Here is a 22,766-nt window from a genome sequence, read left to right as displayed (position 1 = left end):
CCATCCCCTTCCACCAGCTCAGGGTACTGGGTATCCAGAGAACAACTGGTTTTGCCGGTAAAGACTGAGGCAAAGAAGGCATTAAGCACCTCAGCCTTTTCCTCATCTTTTGTAACTAAGTTTCGCCCCCCGCATCCAGTAAAGGATGGAGATTCTCCTTAGTCCTCCTTTTTGTGTTGATGTATTTGTAAAAGGATTTTTTATTATCTTTAATGACAGTAGCCAGGTTGAGCTCCAGATGAGCTTTGGCCTTTCTAATTTTGTCCCTGCACAGCCTCGCAACATCCTTATAGTCCTCCTGAGTGGTGGAGTAGTAGAGTGGCAGTGTAGAAAGATGCTTTCTACATCCTTGTCTTCAATCAAATAATTTGCTGTCCTAAAAAACTGTTTTAAAGCCCAAAGTAATGCAGAATATCTCCTATCTATCCATTAAAATATCTCAGTCAATTCATGGGCAGTCACAAAAATCACTTGGAAGGCAAGCAGAAATAGCTGCTGGAGATGGCTGTCAGGGGCTGGAACAAGCACACGTGGCATCAACAGCTGGCCTTACAGACAACTGCTGCTGCGTGTGAAATACTCTTCTGCAGCAGTGCTTTTGTTAAAATCAAAGCAGTTCTCTTGTTTGACCAAAAATGTGGTATCTTGTAGGTTGCTTCGGATGGGGATAAAAAAGGTGTTAGCATCAGGTGTATGTTTATAGTTACAGCACTTAGTGTGATTCATAGTTGTATAAAGTCTACTTGTATAATGTATGAAGTCTGGTTTCCCTGAACACAAAAGAAATCGAATTGTAAGAATTAATGTCCACAGCTAAATCTTTTTGAAGCTACTAACTTGAGAGATTTTCTCTGAAGGCTTTTTTAAAGGCTATGGTCTTTATGTGCATTACAAAATATGAGGCCATTTTTAGATGCCTTTTGCCTAAGCAAATTGCTATTTTGTCTTAACCCACACCTTCATGAAAATGCTGGTAAAAACCCTTTGGTTCAGATATGCCTGGGCGTAGAGACAATTCCGGTGGTCTCCCTAAAAGGCTCTTTGTTACAGGAATCTGGAATTTTAGGGCACCATTTATGCCCACCATATAACAAACCTGTGGCCATTATAACTTCTGAAAAATGTAAAGAGAGACTACTAATCACCTGAAGGGTGGAAGACTGAAACAGAGCAAGTCTGTTTGTGGGGCTGATGAATTTGCACGTCAGATGGGTATGGTCCAAAACTCAGAGTAGGGATTTTGGCAAGCTGGAGAGCTAGTTGTGATCCATTCTGCCTGGGTTGCCTCACTGCTGGTTTGGGAGGTGGAACGGCTGAAAATGGTACAGAAATCTGGCTGTTCCTCATCTCACAGTGTGCTGCTGGCAGCTCTCTGTCAGCAAGTCCACCGCTGGGCCCGGAGCTGTGAGATACCTGCCTCAAGGCTTTGTAGGTGCAGTGGCCTAAGAAAATCCCAGTGTGTGTACAATTCCACGGTGGTAAGTGAAGTCATTTGGCACAGCATGATGAGGGGCTGAATCAGTGGTGCTTGAAATAATTCAAAACTGTTTTAATTGAAAAGAGTTCAGTGTCCTAGTTCAGACGCTTGGATTTATTTGGCATTTTTGCACATCTGCGTTTGTTCTGGATGCTCCTCTACTTCCTGGTAGATGACGTTGTTACACTCTACAGGAATGGGAAAAAGACTTTGATGCCATTAACCCCCAGAGCTTTTTCAGGTTAGTAATTAACAGTGCTCTGATTAACCTGACTTTACCCTGGCAGTTGCACGGTTCTAACCACAAGATGTTTAAGGAAGGTTTGATGACCGAAAGTTCTTTGATGTGCCTGTGTACTACATCACACAAGAGATTGAAAATTAAGATGATTTTGAATTTTTAAATGCTGAATTTGGACTGACTGTTTGAATGGGTCTGTAAGCACCAGGTTCTTAGTGTAACACATGCTGTTTTTATACTCCCTAACTGAAAATATTTAATCTCAAAAACTTCTGGTTAGAAAATAGCTTTTTTACTTTCATTAAACTACATAATGGGGTTTGTAATGTAATCCTGGTATCTATGTTCTCCACCAAAAGTGTTTTTTGCTATTGGTGATGTCAGTTACATTGAATGCCTTGAGTTTTCGGGGGTTCACTGAAATTTTTCACAAACAGTTTGATGACAGGGCTCCATGTTTTATCATTGTGCCTTCTCCATAGCACATCAACATGCTCCTATGAAGTTACCTCAATATTTGGATGTTGAATAGGGTGGTTCGTTAGTATACTTGTGTTTGTGTGCACTATGAATTTCATCTTGGATGTGGCACAAATATTTATATTTTTAATTGTATTGCTATTAATAATAAAAAAAAATCTATCCTTTCTGGAGCAGAGATTTCAGTTGGGAGTGCTAACCGAACTTAAGTAATCTGTGTCAAGTTTATCATTCTTGAACACAAGCTGCTTTATGCAGTTGATTAGAAGTTGTTAAATATTCCCATATCTCAGTGTTAGTAGGCCTGAAACTTCATATCTGTAGGAAATGACCATTCAAGAGCCCAAACATATTTCATAGTGAACTTACGTGGTGGATTTGCACTGATGGCTAGCTAAGCTCCAGCATGTTGTTCTCTCACTGTTCAACAGAACAGGAGGAGAAAACATGAAAAGAAAGTTTATGGGTTGAGATAGGGACAGGGACAATCGCCCCCCAGTTACCATCACAGGCAAAGCAGATGCAGCATAGGGAGATTCATGTAATTTATTGCCTATAGCTAGTGTCAGACTAGAGCAGTGAGAACTAAAAGCAAACTAAAGCATCTTCTTGGTGAGGAACCTTTTCCTAATATCCATAAGTTAATGAAAATCTAGTTAATGCACATGACACCATATGCAGTATAGCCAGAAGTATCCTAGCTTAGGGTGTTTGTTAATTATTGAATAAGTTTAATATTTCAGTGTTGTATGATGAGTAACTGCCAATGCTTTCTGGACTATGAAATGGTGTGGCATAAGGTGCTATTGCAGCCTCCTACTGTGTGGTGGACAGTTTGGGACAACTTGCTAAAGGTATTGCATAATAAATACCTGGTTCTGCTCTTTTGTGTTCATTCGTTGCAAATAGACTAACCTGTTAAAATATTTCAAATGCAAATTGAATTACAAATTAAATTTAAAGGGAAGCAAGGTCTTTTGCTCAAGCATTCAAGTGCCCATGTGCTTCTCCATAGCATGGCAAAACTGGTATTTGCAGACGTGAGGGACAAGTCCTTAAAGTCACTGGATCGTTTGCATTTATTTCTTTGGCTGCTTAAGTTCCCTCTTTTGTCCCTTTCAGATAGCAATGTTTTCTGTTTTCTCCAGAAATAAAGATTTCTTCATTGTTCATTTTTAGTGTGGTAGAGAAGTAAACAAACAACCCAAACAGATTCTGTGGGGGGAATTTGAGGGATTCTGACTGGGAGAAGCTGTTCAGACAAGTGGAAAAATGTCACAAGGCACTAAGGTGTATTGATGCGTTTTTGGTGTGCGATGGAGCTGTGTCTCTTCACAGTGCTGGCTGGCTGGGCTGTAGGTGGTGAGTAAACAGATGGATAGATTGATGACTGGAAGAGCTTGCTTAAATGAAGACACATAGGGTAGAAAGGTTTTAAAAAATACAGTATATTTTTTTTTAAAAAAAGCAACTGGTTTATAATAGCACATTTATAAAGCTTGTCAAATTCACCTCTTAGAAATTAGGAATGTTAAAAGATGATGTGAACTTTGTTTCTCATAGGCTTTCCTTGGTTATCTGTGGTTAGTTTGTGGCCTGCTTTGTTACAGTGAAATTATCTGGAAAGGTTTAACGTCACAGGCTAAACGTTAGTTAGTTAACCAATAATGCATTGTGTACTGCAATACATTATAATGCAACCTTCCTGTATTCGTTTTAAAAGAAAAAAAAAGCATCTCAAGGAAAAACAGGAGTAAATCACAGGAAAGGAAAGCTTACTTGGATAGAATTTCTGAAATACAGTCTTAGTCTTAAAAGAGGAAATCTTAAATCATAACAACAAACTTTTCTAAATGATGACAAATTGCCAGCATTCTTTAAAGAGCAGAATGTAATAATAAAGAAAAGTCAATTGTCTGTAAAACTGTCATCCCAGCAGGTTGTGGAGATCGGTGAGCCTAATCCATACCTCTCACCATCATCAATTAGCAGTCCTGCAGTTTCCAACACCCTACATTGATTTGTTTGTATCATGGATTTCTCTTTTGCTCCCCTCCTGCACTTTCAGGCGCTCGGGCTGTGCTGCTCTTGTCCTGGTGCCTTGGCTCAGCGTGGTGTGGCAGCGAGGCTGGGGAGTGAGGATTCCTTGTGCCAGGCGCAGCCCTGCTCACCTCGACATGCAGCAGGGAAGTGTATTTTAGCTTATGATTGCTCGCTCCCATGTTCAAGTCAGGACTGATCAACACCGTATACAAAATGTAATTTTGAAACCGCCACCCCCGGCCCCTCAGAAGTGAGGACAAAATGGTGAAGATTTCTGGCCCTGCTGAGATGTAATACCTTGTGCCAGAGGAGGCGGGCTGCAGTGTTGGATGGCTCTGTACCTGCAAGGCCACTTCTCTTAGGAAGGGATAAGTGTCAGTGGCAGGGCCATAACTGCTCGTTACCAAGCCTGGTAATTAGAGGGGAGGGAATGGTTGCTCTGTCTCAGCAACCTGAACTGCTGAGGGAACCTGGTGCAGATTCGATGGCTACATCAGGCTTCACTCTGTCGTAGCTGCATGTTTTGTTGAAGCTTGAGATCATCCTGCTGTGGTCCATCAGCTCCGTCAGAGGCGATCCATGCCCTTTCTTTCCAGAATGCTACAGACTTCTCTGCGCATACAGAGGTCTGCCTGCAGCTGCAAAGATGATGGTGAGCCTTGTCCTTGGGTGGAACCACTCTGTAATTTCCTGTTCCTGTGGCACCACCTGGCTCATTTCCACTTCTGTTAAATCATGCCAATGAACACGGATATGAGGGGGATGCAACTGCATGCGTATTAGCACATACAACAGCCGTTCATAGAGTGTTGGTAACCTATGGTGGTCTGTTCCAGCAGTCAGGCTGGGGCAAGCAATTGCCTAGAACTGATGCATAAAGAAGCCGAGCAAACTAAAATGAGTGGTGCCTTCTCACTGGAATCAGATGGTAACTCAGGGTGGGTTAGTAAGTGCAGGTAAAGCTTATTAATTTCTGCAGGTCTTAGTGTTCCGATGGCTTCATTGTATTGGGGTAAATTAATGCACGTAGTAAATTGGGAATACTGATGAGAAGTTGACAAAAATCCTCTGCGTGCTTGTGCATGTTCTTCTCCAATAGTGGCACTGACTAAACATAATGTATTCAGTCTTCTAATTGACAAATCAGCAGAGATTATATTTTGTATTAAAGCAATTCTCTACCCTCAGTTAAAAGTATGAAGAAAATGGTCATCTTAACTGTATATCTTAGGCAAAAAAACAACTTGGATTCTAAATTCTCAGATTCTGTAATTCCCTGTGGGAGTTATAATACGGTCCTGCTATAAACCTTCAAAAAATTAATTCGTAGAAGTGACATTGCAAACAGACCTTTAACTAGAGCAGCACTGCCAAGTGCTGATATAATTAAGTAGTCTGTTTAAATGGCATAAATTAAATTAAACCACATGAGTACCTTAAGACCTAAGTAAACTGAAGCCAAGATGAGGAATTTAAACCAGTCTGACTGATGTTTACATAAGGCTCCTTGAGCCACTTGCTTCCTCACTCTTTTACTTCCTATGGGAGAGTACTAACTTCTGATACTTCGGGTTTTTGGGTTGGGAAAAGTGCTACTCAGTAACTGCCTTACTGCCTTGCATGCTGAATTTTGTTGAATCTCTTCTAGAAGCACAAAAAATGCTAAAGGAAAGGTTTTAACTTCCACGTCCAAAGAAGCTAATCAGCATTCACATCCATTGCTTACTACTTGACTGCCAAGGTGTTTACTGATACCACACAGTGTCTTGATGAATAAAGTCAGGGTGTGTGGCAATTTGTGCAGCACTCATTAGGACATGAAATTGATGTCATGTTTATAAAGTGTACCAGCATGTGTTCAAAAGCATTAATGTGTGCCAGCGTGCCTTCATAAAAGCAGCTGTGCAGTAACCGTGATGCCTCTGCAGATGAGTACAGCCCAGGGCAGGGTCCCGGGGCAGTGGAATATGCTGTGCTTCAGCGACTACATCAGGTTCCTCTCCAGAACCTCTTCTACCAGACCATTTTCTCCTTTTATGCTTCCATTGTCTCTGAAGTTGGAAGTCAAACTGGGTAGGTGGTTGCTCAGCACCCTTGTTTCTAGAGAACTTGTGGAAAACTTAAAAGAAAAAGTTAATTTACATGAAAGTGTCTTCGTAACAAATGGAAAGGACAAGGGATGGATGAAAGGACAACATAACTTCTAAATGTAATTTAAAATTCAGGTTATGGATTTTCAATAATATATCCAGAAAAGGAGAAATGATGGATCTGTATCATCAGCCAGGAATACCAAAGCATCTTAAATACTGTTTTTCTCTCATTTTTTCCTGGTTGCTTGTATCTTCCACTGTTATTGTTTGAACTTGTTTTGCAGCCGGTTTTCTCCCCAGAGGAGAGTTCTCATAATGCTGCTGTCCCTGTATGGCGCTTCTGCGACACTCCAATAGTCACGTTACAAAATATTAATTCAGGAAATAGACTTCCTAAACGTAACAGCCCATTAATATCACTATTTCACTATTAAACCAAACAAAAGAGAAGGAGAAAGTAGGAATATTACTTCTCTTTCTCTGGGATTTATAAAGACAGGTTTTCTTTTTTCTTTCCTTTCTGAATCTATTTTTTTTCCACTTAAGAAGAAAAAAATGGAAATCGTACCTTTACCATATCATTTTTTTTCTTGATTTGTGTAGGATGAATATCTAATGTTTCCTGCCTTCTGGAGCTATTCTTTCTGTCTTTGAGGTTCTTGGAGTCCTCAAGGAATTAGTCTTTTGTATATCTGTCCTATTTTAAAGAAATGCTATGCTAATTAGTGGAAGCACTGAAGAGGCTGGCATTTGCTTCATGCCCTCTCTCAGGAGGGGCTCACTTGTGTGAGGAACAAAAGACGATTTTTCATAACTTTGGTTGACTCTTCATTCAGGAAGGAGCATGGCCCAGAGCACCTCAATTCGGAAGCAGTCTACAAAGCGTTGCAGCACTCTGTACAGTCACACATGGGCCTCAGCCCTTCCTTTGTACAGGAACCAGGGAGGTTTTGGTGGTGACTGAAAGAATTTGGAATTGAAGCACTACTCAGCATCTGCTTGCTCTGGTTCTCTTACTAGGATTGTGACATATATTCCTTCCAAGTGGAGATGACAAATGGCGAAGAGATTTTTTTTGCTGCTGTTGGTTTTAAGTTGTACGATTGAGTATCATGTAAATGATCTCACTTTAAAGAAATAAAAATGCTTAAGGAGAAAAAAAATATTCGCTGTGTGCCTTGCACAAAGTCTCCTCAGACTGGTTGACCTCTGCCAGGTTTTTCATTTGCTCAGAATTTAATTCTTTAATTTTAATTCTTCTCCTTGGGTTCTGTTGGCCTAAGGAGTTGTATGGCTGAAGTCGTCATGAAGACTTCTCAGGAGGCTGCTTCAGGTTGTTCTTAGGCTACCTAATGGCAATGTTAAAGATTTAGGAGAAATGCTCCAAATGCAGTACCTATCTTGTCTGGGCAATCTAAGCCTCTGGGAGCGTGGAGGGCCATTTCATCAGGCCCTGCAGAACTCATTTCACATGAACTCATCTCACAGAACTCATCTCACAAGAGCAATCAGTCTGGATGCAAAACCCCTTGTCGATGGCACTGGGAATCTCACTTGTTTCAGCTCTGCAAGACGGTTCATCTCAGATTTTTCCAATGAGAGACACAAGTGGAAGAGCCTTTGTACTTTCACCCAGACATAAGATAAATTCTGGAAACATCTCAACCAAACAACTCTCTTCCGTTGACATTTTGGTGCAGATGGTTCTCCACAAGAAGAACATTGGAAAACCAAGATGTGTCATTTAACTAGCCTTATTGCTACAGCTTTTTGGAGACAAGCCCGCACTAGGAAATCAGGAAGCCTAAGCACTTCTACTAGCCTTGACCTTGCTGTCTGTTTACTTATGCGTGTGATAACCCTGTGCTGTGTTCCTTTCTAAGATGAGAAGACTGGAAGGTTTTTGATAAGCTAGTAAAAAAATTCAGTTTGCGTTGCCTCTAAACTAAACCATGGGCTTGCTTGTCTTGTATCATTGTGGCTCATAAGTTTAGCTGTCTGGTCCCTTGTGTCCTTATGGCCTGTGGGTTTATCAGGCAGGATGTTGGGATGTTTCCATTACTAAGTCAAATACTGACCCATGTTTCATTGCTTTCCACGCTAGGTGATGGCAAAGACAAATTGGAATAATTACAATAATTGGACAGAAATTGGACATAAATTTTAAGGAGCTATATATTTGAAAAATGTTTTATAAGTAGACATCTTCCACTGTTGTTCTTTGCTATCTAACCATCTTATGTCCTTAATCCACACTAGGAAGTGTATGAGAAGATTATATCATAGAATCATAGAATGGCTTGGGTTGGAAGGGACCTTAAAGATTTAATTCCAGCCCCCCTGCCCTAGCCAGGGATGCCACCCACTATGATAAGGTTGTATTTTTAAGATCTTTTGCCTGTTCTGATCCACAGCTGGCATTTAATTTTTTGCATTCACAGCACTGAAGGGGTTAGGCAGTGCTTAACCTGGGTACAACTAGTATTTAGTTACCAAAGCAAACTCTTTTCTGCTTTCTGGCACCACTCTCTGATGCACAAATCCCTCCTGGAGTTGGGGGTGTCCTTCCACGAATCTGGGAAGGGAAAGATGCCCAAAGTATGAACTGCTCTGTAGAGCTGGGGCTTCTTCTGGCTCCCCTGGAGAATCTTAACAGCCAAATAGTATGGCCTCTGCTGAGTCCTTGGGGAAGCTAGAACACTACAGGACATGTATCAATGTCTGTTCATTCTGGATGGTATCATGTGATTTTGGTGTGGTCTTAGTAAATTAGAAAACTGTTTTCTTTAGAATGAGCTGTAAGCTCCAGTGAGTGGAAAGGAGAAACAGAAATGTAACATTAACGTCAGCACAGGCCTTCAAATTTTCAAGGACTTCTCCAGAGACTTTCAAGCAGAACAAACTCAAACCCAGGCTTTCTTTATTAATAATGCATTGGAGCACTTTTTGTGTCTCATATTTTTGTCTGTAACCATTTTTTTTCCTAAAATATACTTCTTTTATGATCTTCATCATTTGCAGGCTTGTATTTCTTTACTTGTATTCATTTTATGTCATTTGTTTTTGTTTTATGTCTTTCATCAGGTGCCATTCCTGTAGGTATTCGGTATTACATTTGCAAAATACATTTGTGTTTGAATTGTGTGGTTTGTTTATTTAAGTATTTCTTTTCCCCTGTCCTCCTTCATCTTTCTCCACCCCATCCAAGTTTCTGTGAGACTTGGACTATCGCTTCTTTCCCGAAGCCTGCAAAGAGCTCTTTATAGACACTGGGAAAAGTTCATCTGGGGTATAAACCCATGTAGCTCAGAGGAGTTGTACCATGGTTATGTTTTGATTGCTTTGTGCTCATTACATAGTTATGTATCTCTGTACAACACTTCAGTATTACAGAAAGTACTTCTTTTTCTTTTTAGAGGTACCTGCTAATAGGTATGAAGTATGCAAACCATACCAGGTTTGAACTGCGTGCTTGAAATGGTCCTTTCAGGTTGCGTGTTTGCTCTGTCTGGATTCTGATAAGATTTCTGCTTAAAATTATATGCTCAACAATGTATCAGAGACCAGTCTACATCACCCCATAATATAGTTAGGGATGGATGCTTAAGTCCAGACCTATCTAAAATAATAGTTTAAAAACCTAAAGTATTGGAAATTGCGTTGGTGACATGGATGGATTGTTTCCCGCAATCCATGGATGGATTGTTTCCCGCAATTACATTCTCTCACAGTATCTGTGAGTGCCAGGTGGAATGTGCACAGTTCAGTCAAGCAGGTTTTCTTTTAGCATAAGAGTTGGTAAAAGTGTAAAAGAATACCAATACAAAGATTAAGGAAATAAATTGCTTTGTAGGTCCAACATGCATGGAAGTAGTAAAAACAGGTGTTGATTGCAGCAACATTGATTTAACTTACACATGAGGGTAAAATTTTTAATACAAGAATAGCTAAGGAATAGGGTAGATGACTTTCAGAGCGTATGGAATCTCCATCATTGTTTTTTCTCAAGAACAAATTAGGGAAAAAAAAATACTGTTAAATGACATGACAAGCAAGAGCTGTAACAACCAACCAGGGCTTTTGTAGATTAAATTTTTGACTGACTTCGTAATGTCTACAAAGTGAACAATTACTGGCAATTACCTTCCATAATTTCTTATGGAAAAAAGAGATTACCATTTGCATTGCTAGTTGTAAAATGAATTTTAATTTTACTGAAAGCTGGCATAGTTACAGCAAAGCTCTGGGCAATAGGAGACCATTGATTTGGAACACTTTGATATTTCTTCCGTGGAGCATTCAGCATCTGAAATGGTTTCATATTTAAATAGTATAATCTTAGCCCTCCACAAAATGCGTGCTTTGGAATATTTTGGATTGCTAAAATAAATCTCTCTCTCTTTCTGTTGTCCTCATCTGTCCTCATAGTTGTTTATTATGACACCTAGTGCATGTTAGAGTTAGCTCAAGTGTTTTTGCCTGATAGATTGTAGGGATCGGTGAACTTTTAGGTGCTCTGTTGTTTTTTTTCTTTGTTTGTGTAGGAATGACAATAATGGAGAGTGGTTGCAGCACTACTCTCCCTGCTTGCCCAGCCACGTGCGGAGCCCTCCATGCACAATACGTAATGCCTGTTCCCAGCGAGCTACCTAGGGAAGTCTTGAGTAACAAAATACAATGCCTTTCCTTTTTTTTTTGTTACTATAAATGTTACTTCCTATTGAAAATTATACTGTGATTGCTTTACTGTGGTTTTGATCTGATCAACTGAGAAATACATAATTTTGCATCAGTATATTGCATCAGACAAAGGGAATATCTGAATGGCATCAATTTAGCAATATGATTCATCATGTATGATTATCTTCTTTCGTTGCACCACTACATGGCAATAAAGCTATTGCTACATTAATCAAGTTAGGTTTTGTTTTGTTTTTAATATGCTTGAAAACAAATACTTGAATCTGGTGTCTCACTGCTGGCTTAAAAATCTTTTTAAAGAAAAAATCATCTCAAACTAGCAGATAGAGGTATTTGTTTACTATTTGGTTTATTTACTCTATATATTAAAGAATATTTTTAACACATTTGACATCAAGAGAGTCAGATTTTCGGATCAATGTGTTGTTTTTTCTTTTTTTTACACTTTCATGGAGTAGGAGTATTCTACTTTCTGCTTTTTTAGGTTTTAATTAGAAGTAACACTTGCATTCAGTAATTGGAAACTTAATGCTATATATGAATTTATAATAGTTTTCTGTTTGTTTTGTTTTAATTGAAGACCAAGGATCCCCAGCTCCATCTCTTCCTGAACGATTACAATACGTTTTTCACTGTGACTCAGAGTGGCATCACCCGCTACCTCACCCTGCTGCAGCCTGTTGACAGAGAAGCCCAGCAGATATACACCTTTTCGGTAAGCTAAATCCTCTTGAATGCACATTGGGCATTATTAAGATCAAGCATTGAAAAATCATTCGTTTTAACGTCATTTTAGATTATTAGAATGGCACAGAGGAAGACAAACAGAATGAAGGGTAAGAAGCAGCACTACCAGGTGATGATGGGGGGTTGATACTGGAGTAGTGTGCTCTTCCAAAATAGATTTGTTTATTTTGCTAGCAACATTATAGATCCCCATACAAGCTTCATCTCAACAGCCCCAGGCTTGTGTCCAGCCCTTTGCCACCTTCCCATGACACAGTCTGACTCACCTCTTTCATGCCTGGCCTTTGAGGACACCCTCGTCTTTTCTTGGCCCCTGAGCTAAGGACATGATGTCCGCATGTCCTTTCTGCTTCTATTTTCATAAAACATAGGAAGTAGGCTAACACAAACCACAACCAGCTTAATGGATTTAGTATTCCCTTAGGCAGTTAGCAGTCAGTGAGTAAACATCCTAGCCGTAAAGCAACTCACAAATGTCCATGTTGGGGAAAGCTGTTCTTCTGCAGGAGTTCCCAAACAGTGCCTCCCTGTTTTCTGTACTTTCAGCACTTGAATTGAGATTGTCTCCTGTGGAGTAAGAAAGTCTCCAGCTCTTCGTTTCACCTTAAAAAGCTGTCTTGGGGCTTAACATGCGTGGACAGCAGATTCTGTGTGTGTGATGGTGCCCAGGTGAGACTTGCACCATTAGGTTTTTGAGCTGTGGCCAAGTCCTGCCCCTTGAGGGTGTTCGGCACAGCTGGGGACAGACTCTGCTTCTAGCCGTGGGCTGCAGCTCAGATCCTAGCCCGGGACTTGCCCCAACCCTGTGAAACCCCAGTTAATCACTCTCGTTTCTCCTGCTATTCTGACATTGGGTGTTTTCAAGACGCTTTTTCATTTTGCTTTTGCTCTGTCTTGCACACTGCTGGCTCAAGCTTAGTTGAAGCCTCCTGTAATTTACTTGTAGGTATAAAAAAAAATGCAAAACTAAATACTGGCTTTTACTTGTCATACTGTATACTTATAGTTGGAATTGACTTAAAAATACACCAATAAAATATGTTCCTAGTTTCTTTGTTTGTTTTTCCTGAAGATGACAGCTTCTGATGGCGTACAGGAGAGTGCCCCAGTGACAGTCAATATCCTGGTGATTGATGCAAATGATAATTCCCCAACCTTCTCCAATATATCATACAATGTCAAGATTTATACAGACATGAGGCCTGGGGAAGGCGTAATAAAGGTAATTTTTTACATTTTTGTATTAGCTTTGTTAAATCACTTTGTTAATAGTGTGTAGTCTTGTTAATACACACTGAAAATGCACTGAAAACAGCTAGAAATAAAGGTTGTGCATCTTTATCCACCTTGTTAATTAAATAGCTATTAAAAATCACTAGTACTAAACTGTAGCTCTATCTTAAATGTATACCTGCATTTCAGCTATTTCATCAGAAGTTCTGCAAAAGTTTTTAATCTGAAAAACCTCAAAAGAAAAAAAAAAGTTCCCGTGTGCCTTTTTGGTTCTCATCAGACTTGATATGTCAGAGTGATAGCCATTTTCTTGAACTTCCGAACTCATAGGAAATATTAAAATTGTTAGAGGGCTATTGAAATAAAACATATTGGGAGAGCAGGTAAACAGTCCAGTAGATATCCAGAAATGTTTTATTGTATCATAAAACCTTTTAGTTTCTACAGAAATTTAAGTTTATTTGTAGAACAATTTGGGTAGTGCATAACGTGTTGAGTGCTAGTCCAAGTAAGAAGGAGAGAAGAGAGAGAGGGGAGCCATTTTAAGTAATGTTTGCAAACGCTGATTTATGTTTGGTGATGTTAGTGAGTTCAGCATTCAAGAAAAGGAAAAGGCAATAGGAATATTTGAAAAGAATTCATCAGCCAATTTAAGTAATACTATTTTCATAAGTAGGCAACTTAGCATTTGAAGGCAGCAATAGTTTAATGGAATGTGGAGAGAGTTCAGTGTCCGTTTTGGCATATTCCCTGCTTCAACTGCATTGGCTTGCTGCATTTGTTACCTTTGGATCTTTGTTAGTGTTATTCTTGCCTTTTCATCAGTCTGGGCTACACGTGCTTAAAGGATCAATAAGAGCCATGAGAATATTTTCAACAAGATTTGGCAGAAAAACAAAAGTTTTGAACCAAATTAACTTCCTTCAAGTTTTGCAGGAACTGGTGGCTGTATGGAGAAAAATAAATAAATAAACATTGTTGTTCTGAATGAGCAAAAGGCAGTTAATGCTTGGGAGCTACATGTAGGGTTTGACATCAGGAGCTCCCTTTGCAACATTTAACCCCATCTATAAAAATGTGAATTTTGTGACTACTATGTATTCACTTGCTGTTTAAGGTACAGGGATCTCAAATTTTATCCCCCCCCACCCCCCCCACCCCCAAAATAATAAGTGCTCCAAAAATTAATCCCTGGGTGGTTATATAGCCTTTGTTGTGCAGGGCATTAGGTAAAGTAGTGTACTGTGGATTTAAGGTGTCAGAGTGTCTAAATGGTTCTTCCTCTTGGTGGAGGTGCATGTACCAGGAAACATGATGCAGAAGTTGTTGCTAAATGAGATTTCAGCACATGTGAACAGGGAACGGTTTCTGTGGCCAAGGTTGGCCTTAAGGATGCTCTGACCTACCCAGGCTCTCTTTGTGATGCTCGAGGTGAAGTAGAACAGCTACTGTGCTTTACTAAAACCACTGTAATGCTAAAGTGTGTACACATTTAAAGGGGAATGTGCTGTTTTTAGGGCTTATGCTCTTTGCTAGAGCAGCTGTAAATATTTGCAGACCCTGTACATGTGCAAAGAGCAGGAGGACCGCAAATACGAATTCCTTAGTAAGTTGTTCCTTCTGGAAGAAAGCAAGAAGAATGCTTTGCAAGTCCATTTCGTTAGCTTGTTCCACCAAAAATAGCTTAGAGGAGATACAAATTACTTCCGTGAGCAGGTTCAGCCTCAGCAGCTGTTAAGTGCCTGCTCCTCCACCACCCCTTGCAGCAGTTACCTTTGCCTTCCCACACTGATGCTGCGTAACTGCTTGCATCAATCAGATCAATGAAATTAAGCAGATTGGAAGCATTGCAAAGACAAAAAAGCATAAGGGCAGTCATGGTGAGAAGAAAAGTTTATCTGTAAGTACTGTACAAAGTGTTTGAACTTCACTAATGCATGAAGTAGATGTGGAACAGGTCCTTTCTAGAATGGCATTTTGAAGCTGGAAATGAGTTTGCTGGGGAAGTCAGGCTTTAAGCTTGCCTTTGCTAAAAGACAATTAGTTTTTTTCTTTTCTCCATACTTCTGTCAGCAGCCCTAACATGTGGTTACTTCCAGATGAACAGGGTTTATAATGTGGTCTAAGCTGGAGGGTAAATAATTCTGGCTGTTTTGAGAGGGAGGTTGCTTTTCAAATAATCTTCCATTGCCAGATGGTCTGAATTTGTAAAATAATGGACATAAAAGGTGTCAGTTCTGAATACTTTCATAATACCAGCAATCGTGATTTCATTCTGCTGGGGCATTCGGGAAGTTGAATGCCTTGTTGTTGTGCCCAGGCATTAGGCACAGAGTCTTTCATTCAAGGAAATGGAAGTATAACATAATCTCATAATCATTTACACATAAGCACTGGCTTGCACTTAGCTCTCTACTCAGACTGTATTTTCAGGCTGATCAAGAACGTATTTCCTTTATGAATCATGTCATCCTTCAGCAAATATTGTTAATTTATACTATAGCAGTGTAATTGCTCTCATGTAGTTGCCACTTTGATTTTGTTATCCTAAGTGTAATAAGGAATTAAAATTTATTTTTGTTTGCTGAGTGCAGTTGCATGGAAAAGTACAGAAAAAAACAAGTTTGGTACTTGCTTGTTGTCCCATTTTGTGGGAAATAATTTTGATTTTACTCCTGGAAAAATAAAAAAAAAAATAGATTCTGTATTTCCTGTCTGGTACACTCTTTTTTTTAAAACAAAACAAAACAAACAAAAAACAGTTCCTTAGGCTCTGCTTGAAAATAACCAAATAAACACAAGTAACAGAGGAAAGAATTCATTATGAGTGAAATTCAGTGTTGTTGTTGTTGGCTTTTTAAACAATTTTTTAAGGGTGGTCAGAGCAAGGAATTTTCTTTCTTTCCCTTATTGCCTTTAGTGGAAGTGAGGAAAAGAATAGAATCAGAGACGTTCTGTGTCACTGAGTTGCACCGGTTTCATCTGGGAGCATGGTGGTGGAGTGGGTAATTTGCCTTTTGTGTTCCAGTTACAAGGCTGAGGTGCAGGTTTTGTGTTTGTCAAAAGCTGGAGTGTGTCCCAGCAGAGGAGCTTGTCCCCTTAGTAGGAGTGACCTCTGTCCATTTCCTGAGGTTAGTTATGGAGCAGAGCACGAAATCTTTGCTCCTTGACTGTTGGCGCGTTGACAACAGAGTTTGGGAGCTTTTAATGTCAGTTCTCTGCTCTGAATACTTGCAAAACTGTTCAAGTCCTTGGTTGAGGAGAATGTCTTCTCGGTTAAGTTCCTGTATATTCTACCCGTTTCAGCTTGAGAATTTCTTAACTGATTTTTTTCTCTCTGCTTTTATAGGTACTTTATTGTGCTCCCTATTGTGAGAAGCACAATAGCTGTTTGAGAAATCTGTCATTTAAAACAGTTAAATGTGTGGTAAATATTGTTATCACTAGAAATATTGATTAATATTAAACCTATTGAAATACTTAATTCTAGCTTTGTGTACTGTTACAGTTTTTCTATCATGTTTTCCATTTTTCTGTTAGAGCTTTGTGCTCCTGGTGATTCAGACATTTAAGCCAGTTACTTATTGATAAGTGGCGTATGCAGCCATAATGCAATAACATAAGTCATTTCAATTCACTCTGTTAGGGTTTTTCTTTAGGCATGTCTCATTTCTGTATACAGCATAAACTGTGCAGGGCAGAGTGAATATTAAGCAAGAAAATGAGAGAGCTGAGAAGGGACAGAAGACAGCAAAAAGAATAAGCTACCTAGATCTTTGCGTAAATTTGCCTGAGGGTGGAAGACTTCGTTGGCCTATGAAAACTACACTGGATATTTTGTACGTACTGTAAACAACAGAAAAAATCCTGGACTGCCCTTGAGAAGTATATGCTGGTTTTCCCTGATTTAAATTTATGGAACCAAAATAACCAATTTTAATTTTTCTGTATCTTAATTTCTATCTGATTTTATGTTGCAGAGGTATGTTCCACATTCATAGGGCTTTCAAGGGTACTCTCACAAGAACACTTAAATAACTATGACTGGAAATGGATAATACTCTCTGCAGTGGATTAGTACATTACCAGTTCACCTTGTGAGAGTCAAAACAATTCTAATACCACCTATGTACAGTAATTTAGAGGAAGTGCCCCAGGTGTTGGTTAAACAGGGCACTTAACTTCACACATCTCAGCATAAATGTCCATTGTGCTGAAGGTCAAAAGTGAAAGCAAAAAGACAAAACATGGCAAAGCTGCAGGCAGTAAATTTTCTGTCACTTATCTTTTGCTCACAGTAGAATTAGTCTTGAACAGTAACAATAGTTGCAGTTTTACATGGGGACAAATTTTATTTAGAGCTATTAAATAAATAGCTCCTCTGGGACTGTTCTGCTCTTACCTTAAATGTGACTTCGCAGTGCTAGATCATTTTCTCTCTTTTAAATAGTTGCTTTTCATTCCATGCACGTATGCAAATGTGACTCAAGCCATCCTTGCATAGAGACACATACTAAATTATGTATTAGAGATGTGTTTGGGTATTTGCAGCTTGGCAGATGCTCATAGTTTTCAGCTCTTAAACATGCATCTTGCTGTTAACCCCCAGAACAATTTAGAGATCTTTATACAAGTTGTCTCTGAATCACAATTAAGGTTTTATTTATGTGGTTATTTGCAACCTTTTGCCTTCAGTCCATCAGCATATTAATTTTGAGCTACAAAGTAAACGTTATTTACAGAAAGAGAAAATAAAACTGGGTTATGTTTGCATTTCTTGGTAAATGCACTGATAAACTGGAGTGTAAGTGTAATGATAGAATCACAGACTATCCCAAGTTGGCAGGGACCCACAAGGATCCAGTCCGGGTCCTGGTGCCACACGGGACCACCCAAACCCAACCCCTACGTCTGAGAGCATTGTCCAAGTGCTTCTTGAGCTCTGACAGGCTCGGTGCCATGTGCCCAGTCCCTGGGCAGCCTGTCCCAGTGCCCGACCGCCTCTGGGTGCAGAACCTTTCCCTAACACCGGCCTGACCCTCCCCTGTCCCAGCTCCGTGCTGTCCCTTCGGGTCCTGTCGCTGTCCCCAGAGAGCAGAGCTCAGCGCCTGCCCCTCTGTTCCCCTCGTGAGGGAGCTGCAGGCCGCCATGAGGCCTCCCCTCATCTCCTCTGCTCTGGGCTGAGCAGACCGAGGGCCCTCAGCTGCTCCTCACACACCTTGCTCTCTGGGCCCTTCACCATTCTCACAGCCTCCTCTGGGGCTCTCTAGTAGCTTTATGCCCCTCCGGTACCGCGGCACCCCAACCCGCACGCAGTGTTCAAGGCAAGGCCGCAGCAGGCCGAGCAGAGCGGGACGATCCCTTCCCTCGGCCGGCCAGCAGCGCCGGGCCTGAGGCACCCCGGGCACGGTCGGCCCTGTGGGCTGCCGGGGCGCTGGTGGATCGTGTCCAAGTAATGCGTAGAGATTTAATGAAATTTCCGAAGGAACAGTATTGAAAAAGAACTTTGACCTTCTCTGTGTTAGTATTATATTTTGTTTGCCCGAGTTGACATATATCTGCACATCCCATTTGTCCCCGACATACAGCAGCTCATTACTGCTTTTCCTAGTTAAACTAATGGTCGAGTTGTATTCCCAAGCCCAAGAAAAATGAGGACTGTATGAGCTACCATCTAAGTTCTGGTAGCCCAGCATTTTTCACTACTGTGCTGCTCCAGATTGCGTCTGTACTTTTTCTTTGCCACCTTTTTACAACATACGTGTGTACAAATGTAACTCTGGAACCTTGCACTTGCTTGACTGGAACAGTTACTTCAAGGACAGCTGTTGGGAGGCAAAGTGGCATGATGCACGCTTTCTGCAGAATTCACTTGAGGTCAGCACAGGTCAGATTAACCTCGCTGAACATTTAATTCATGAAAAATGTAGGATTGCTGGAAAGGTTAGTAGTCACTCCGTCTGTTCAGGGCAAGTTCACTGAAAGTGTTACTGCAGAAAGGTTGCAGGTCAACAGTTGAAGCCCATTTTCCTCCATGTGTAAAGTAAGTCTGAACAGAGTTTATGTGGTGACCAGGAATATGTTTTTATAAGCTTTAGGGCTGATGATAGCAGTCGCTATGTATCTGCTCTTCCACCCAAGAAAATCACTTCTTGCTGCAGTAGAATATGCACCCATTTTGCAAAACTTTCAGTGCGTTACATGTTAATGTAATGACACTGATACTGCTGGATGCAAAAAGTTTCCTAGGAAAGTAAAATCACGTTTTGTACTTTTTTCACATATATTTTAGATGTGTTTCTAAAATCTTGTTAACTATGAAGCTGTATCGGTCTTGGACAGCTGGAGATGAATTTATAGAATTATATATTATGGCAGCTGTAAAACTTTAATTCTATTTTTATTCATGTTTTTGCCCCTAAAACGTTATTCAAAACACTTATCTTTTCAAGCACTCAGTATTTGTAAGTTTAATTAACCTTATTAATTTATGTATTTGTGTAGTTTATTAATTTCCTTTTTCATGTCGTCACAGTAGAAACTGGCCATGTTCCAAATCCTGTGATTAAAGCTTAGGACCTGAATTTTGGATAAAGCCTTTATTTGTCTTTTTGTGCATGTTACTCTTGAAGTGGAGAAGGTTATTACAACACTTCTTAACTCTGTCACTTAGTTTGAAAGCTACTTTTTGCAAGGTTAATGAATGCATGCAGATATGTATAGAAACTCTAGAATGAGTGATTAAGGAAAACAGTTTAAAGAGGGGGGTTTAAGTTCTAAACCACGATGGCACAGAAAGTGTGTTTTATATGCTCAGCTTTGGTGTGCTGATTCAGTCTGACCATTGTAAGTCAGCATTTTTATATGTCAAGACATCGTATGGATGGAATGTATAGCACGTGATAGAAGTGCAGTCTTCATAGGATTTCTTCTTCAGAATTTCAAAAGAAAATAGAAAATGAGATGTTCTGCAAAGATACCATGTGGATACTAATTCTGCGAGGAATCTCATGATTTTTGAAATATTTCAACTATTTATATTGTGTTCAATGTATTATGGCATGCCTCAATGAATTAAGATGTGCTAGTTCTGGTGCAACAATGATAGTCGAATTGTTGGAAGGAAACATCCTTGACAAAGAAATCAAAATCAGCTTAAAGTTAAATATTTCTGTTCCTTGGAATTTAGCTTTGGACCACTGTACTGTGTGTGAAAGAAGTACAACAGTGATTGCTTCAGCAGAAAAGGAACTTAACATAGTTTTCAGTTGATGAATACTGTGTACAACCTGTTCCAGGTTAGAAATGGCTGGTCCTCTATATAGTAACTCAGTCCCCAACAGCAGTAATAGTTTGCACTGCTAATAAAGAAGGTAAACCCTACTTTTGCTAATACACCTAAATCACTTGTCTTTCAGCATACCCATTAATCTTTTCAAGCTATTTTGGGCTTAGTTCTTGTTTCTGAGCAAGTTTTTGACTTTGCATATGAAATTTTATATGTCACTGAGCATATCTGAATAGAGAATCAAAATTATTCTGTTTAGTGTTATATGCAGGTGTTATTAACTTGAATGTTAGAGCTTTGGGTTTAATTCTTCGTTTCCCTGCTTACTTTAGCTGCAGCGTTTAATTCCTGCTCTGAGTTCTTTGCTATCTTGGGCAAAGGTGTTTTGAAAGTTTTAGATAGTGCTCTGAAAGGCTGCGACCTGCTGAAGCTTGAGTGTGATGCTATATTGATTAATAGATTACATTATATCCTAATGCGGTAGAGACTTGAATAAGTTTCTCTACCTGTCTGCACTCCTGTCAGCTTTGAGAGTGCCATGAGGATGAGAAAAGGGTGTCTGACAGACGGACATTTAGCCTGCTGTGTTGGCTGCCCCTGGCTGAGTTAACGTCTGTTGATCCTGACATTAGCTTCATGGTCATCGCTAAAGTTTCATGTCATCGTGTGTTACCCTTAAATCCTGGACCTGCAGTCCTTGTGCAAGTCTGCCCCGTGGCATGAGCATTCATGTCAAGAAAGCCAAAGCAAACAGGCCAGCAGAGACCCTTCAAGAAGCTGCATGCCTGTTTTTTCATTTTCTCTTCAGGAGCCTCTCTTCAGGGAATCATTTCTGAGGCTGAGATTGCTTACTGTTTTGTACGTCCCAGGAGGGCCCTGCCACCATACCTGCTGGTGCCTCTCGCCATTTCCCACCTCGAGCTGCCTGGCTGCAGCTGGGAGCAGCAGGAGCATGCTGGGCTGTCATTCCCTGTCATTTCCACTCGCTGCTGTTGGTAGCTGGGCCAGCTGGGTGCACGGGCAGTGCTGCCACCACCTTCTGTGGCCTCCTTCAGGGTCCAAGAACTGGTCGTGTGGCTTTATGTCATCCCCTGCGCTTTCCAGGTTAATGAAGAGCCACCTGGGAAACCAGCGTGTCTGTCAACAAGCTGACACCTAGGGGAAGCAGATGCTCACCTTAGAAAGTCCAGAAGTTCTGGCATAGTTTGGCATTGACTTTGGAGATTCAACCCTAAATTTAACAGAAGGCTGGTGCTCCCTTTTGTTTTCTAAAGACACTAATTAAGTTGCAATGCTGAGCTGTGTAATAAGACTCAACTGATGGGCAATGCGTGCAGTTTGTTGTGTGATTATGTCGTACATAGAATAAATTGTATTTACTCCTTAGGAAAGGAAGAGGAGAGGAGGTGAAAGGGCTAAGCTTAGAGATGGGGCTGTCAACTGGCATGACTGAGGTGTGGATGCATATTTCTGACTACATTAGGGCAGAGGTCTAATTTGAAATCTGATTGCTAGATATATTTGCTTTGTGACATGGTAGTAAGAGTTGTTGGTACTTGACACTTGTCTAGAAGCAAACAAATAGGAATACAGAGATGTTTTTTTCTGGCTGTGTGTGTGTGTAAATGTTTTTCACATTGCGTGCTATGGAAGTGGGATAACCTGTTGCATTTCCCAAGGGCAAGATACAAACCTCCTCATTTCACTGGTAATAAATGCATGCTCATCTTTATAATTTGTGTCTAAAACATTGGGCCTTAGAATTTTCTCATCCTGAGAGTCAAAATTGTACAATTCTATAGCAGAAATGCTTCATGTGAGAGTAAGTACAGGCCCAGTAGAGAGATGGTGTCAAGGCAGCAAAGTGGAAGTACATGCTAAATTGCATTTGTCACCCAGCTCTGAGGTAGCCCCTTATAAGCAGAGCCTTTCAGATTGGTGGTGCCCTGGGAGAGGGGCCTTGCATGTGTATGAGGTGCCAGGTTGTGTCCATATGGAACAAATGCCATTTCCCTTCTGCTTGGCTCCCTCTGTGGTGCGTGCACCCAGGAGTAACATTAACGTTGTTCTCCAATTCCACCCAGTGGGGGCTCATAATGCAAAACCTGGATATTAGGCTTCCTGGCAGTAACAGGGCTGCCACCTTGAAGAGTGTAGAGAGGGATGGGAAGTTTCAGTAATAAAATGCGATCCTCTTGTTAGATTTTCAACACAATAAGTAACCCCTCCCCCCCCCTTTATAAAGAAGTGTTATGAATTCCACTCTACAGAAAGTAAACTTGGTCTCAATTAGTTTTCTTAATTCATATCTTAAAATAACTTTCTTGCAATCTTAGGTAGGCAGTTTTTCTGTGCTCCATGATGTTCTTCCACCTATTATCCTTTACTTAAACTATATCCTTCTTGTACTGTAATTAGAAATCACAGCATATGTTACGGGTGTTCAAGTTTTCTCTCGTCTTT

At 40.3% G+C, this 22,766-nt stretch overlaps 1 protein-coding gene across 20 annotated transcripts in view; it reads left to right on the top strand.

Annotated features, from left to right (window-relative positions):
• PCDH15 (protocadherin related 15) overlaps window positions 1–22,766 on the top strand; it is a 738,695-nt gene that overhangs the window by 541,329 nt on the left and 174,600 nt on the right. For all 20 annotated transcript variants that reach the window (XM_067000244.1, XM_067000234.1, XM_067000238.1 and 17 more), the window contains 2 exons: window positions 11,616–11,750; window positions 12,855–13,004. In XM_067000244.1, the coding sequence (XP_066856345.1) occupies window positions 11,616–11,750; window positions 12,855–13,004 (285 nt within the window). The remainder of the gene's footprint in view (window positions 1–11,615; window positions 11,751–12,854; window positions 13,005–22,766) is intronic.

The sequence above is a fragment of the Anser cygnoides genome, chromosome 7 (genome assembly GCF_040182565.1).
Source record: "Anser cygnoides isolate HZ-2024a breed goose chromosome 7, Taihu_goose_T2T_genome, whole genome shotgun sequence".
Classification (NCBI taxonomy): domain Eukaryota; kingdom Metazoa; phylum Chordata; class Aves; order Anseriformes; family Anatidae; genus Anser; species Anser cygnoides.
Note: the sequence above shows the minus strand (reverse complement) of the source record. Positions and strands in the feature narration are given on the sequence as shown.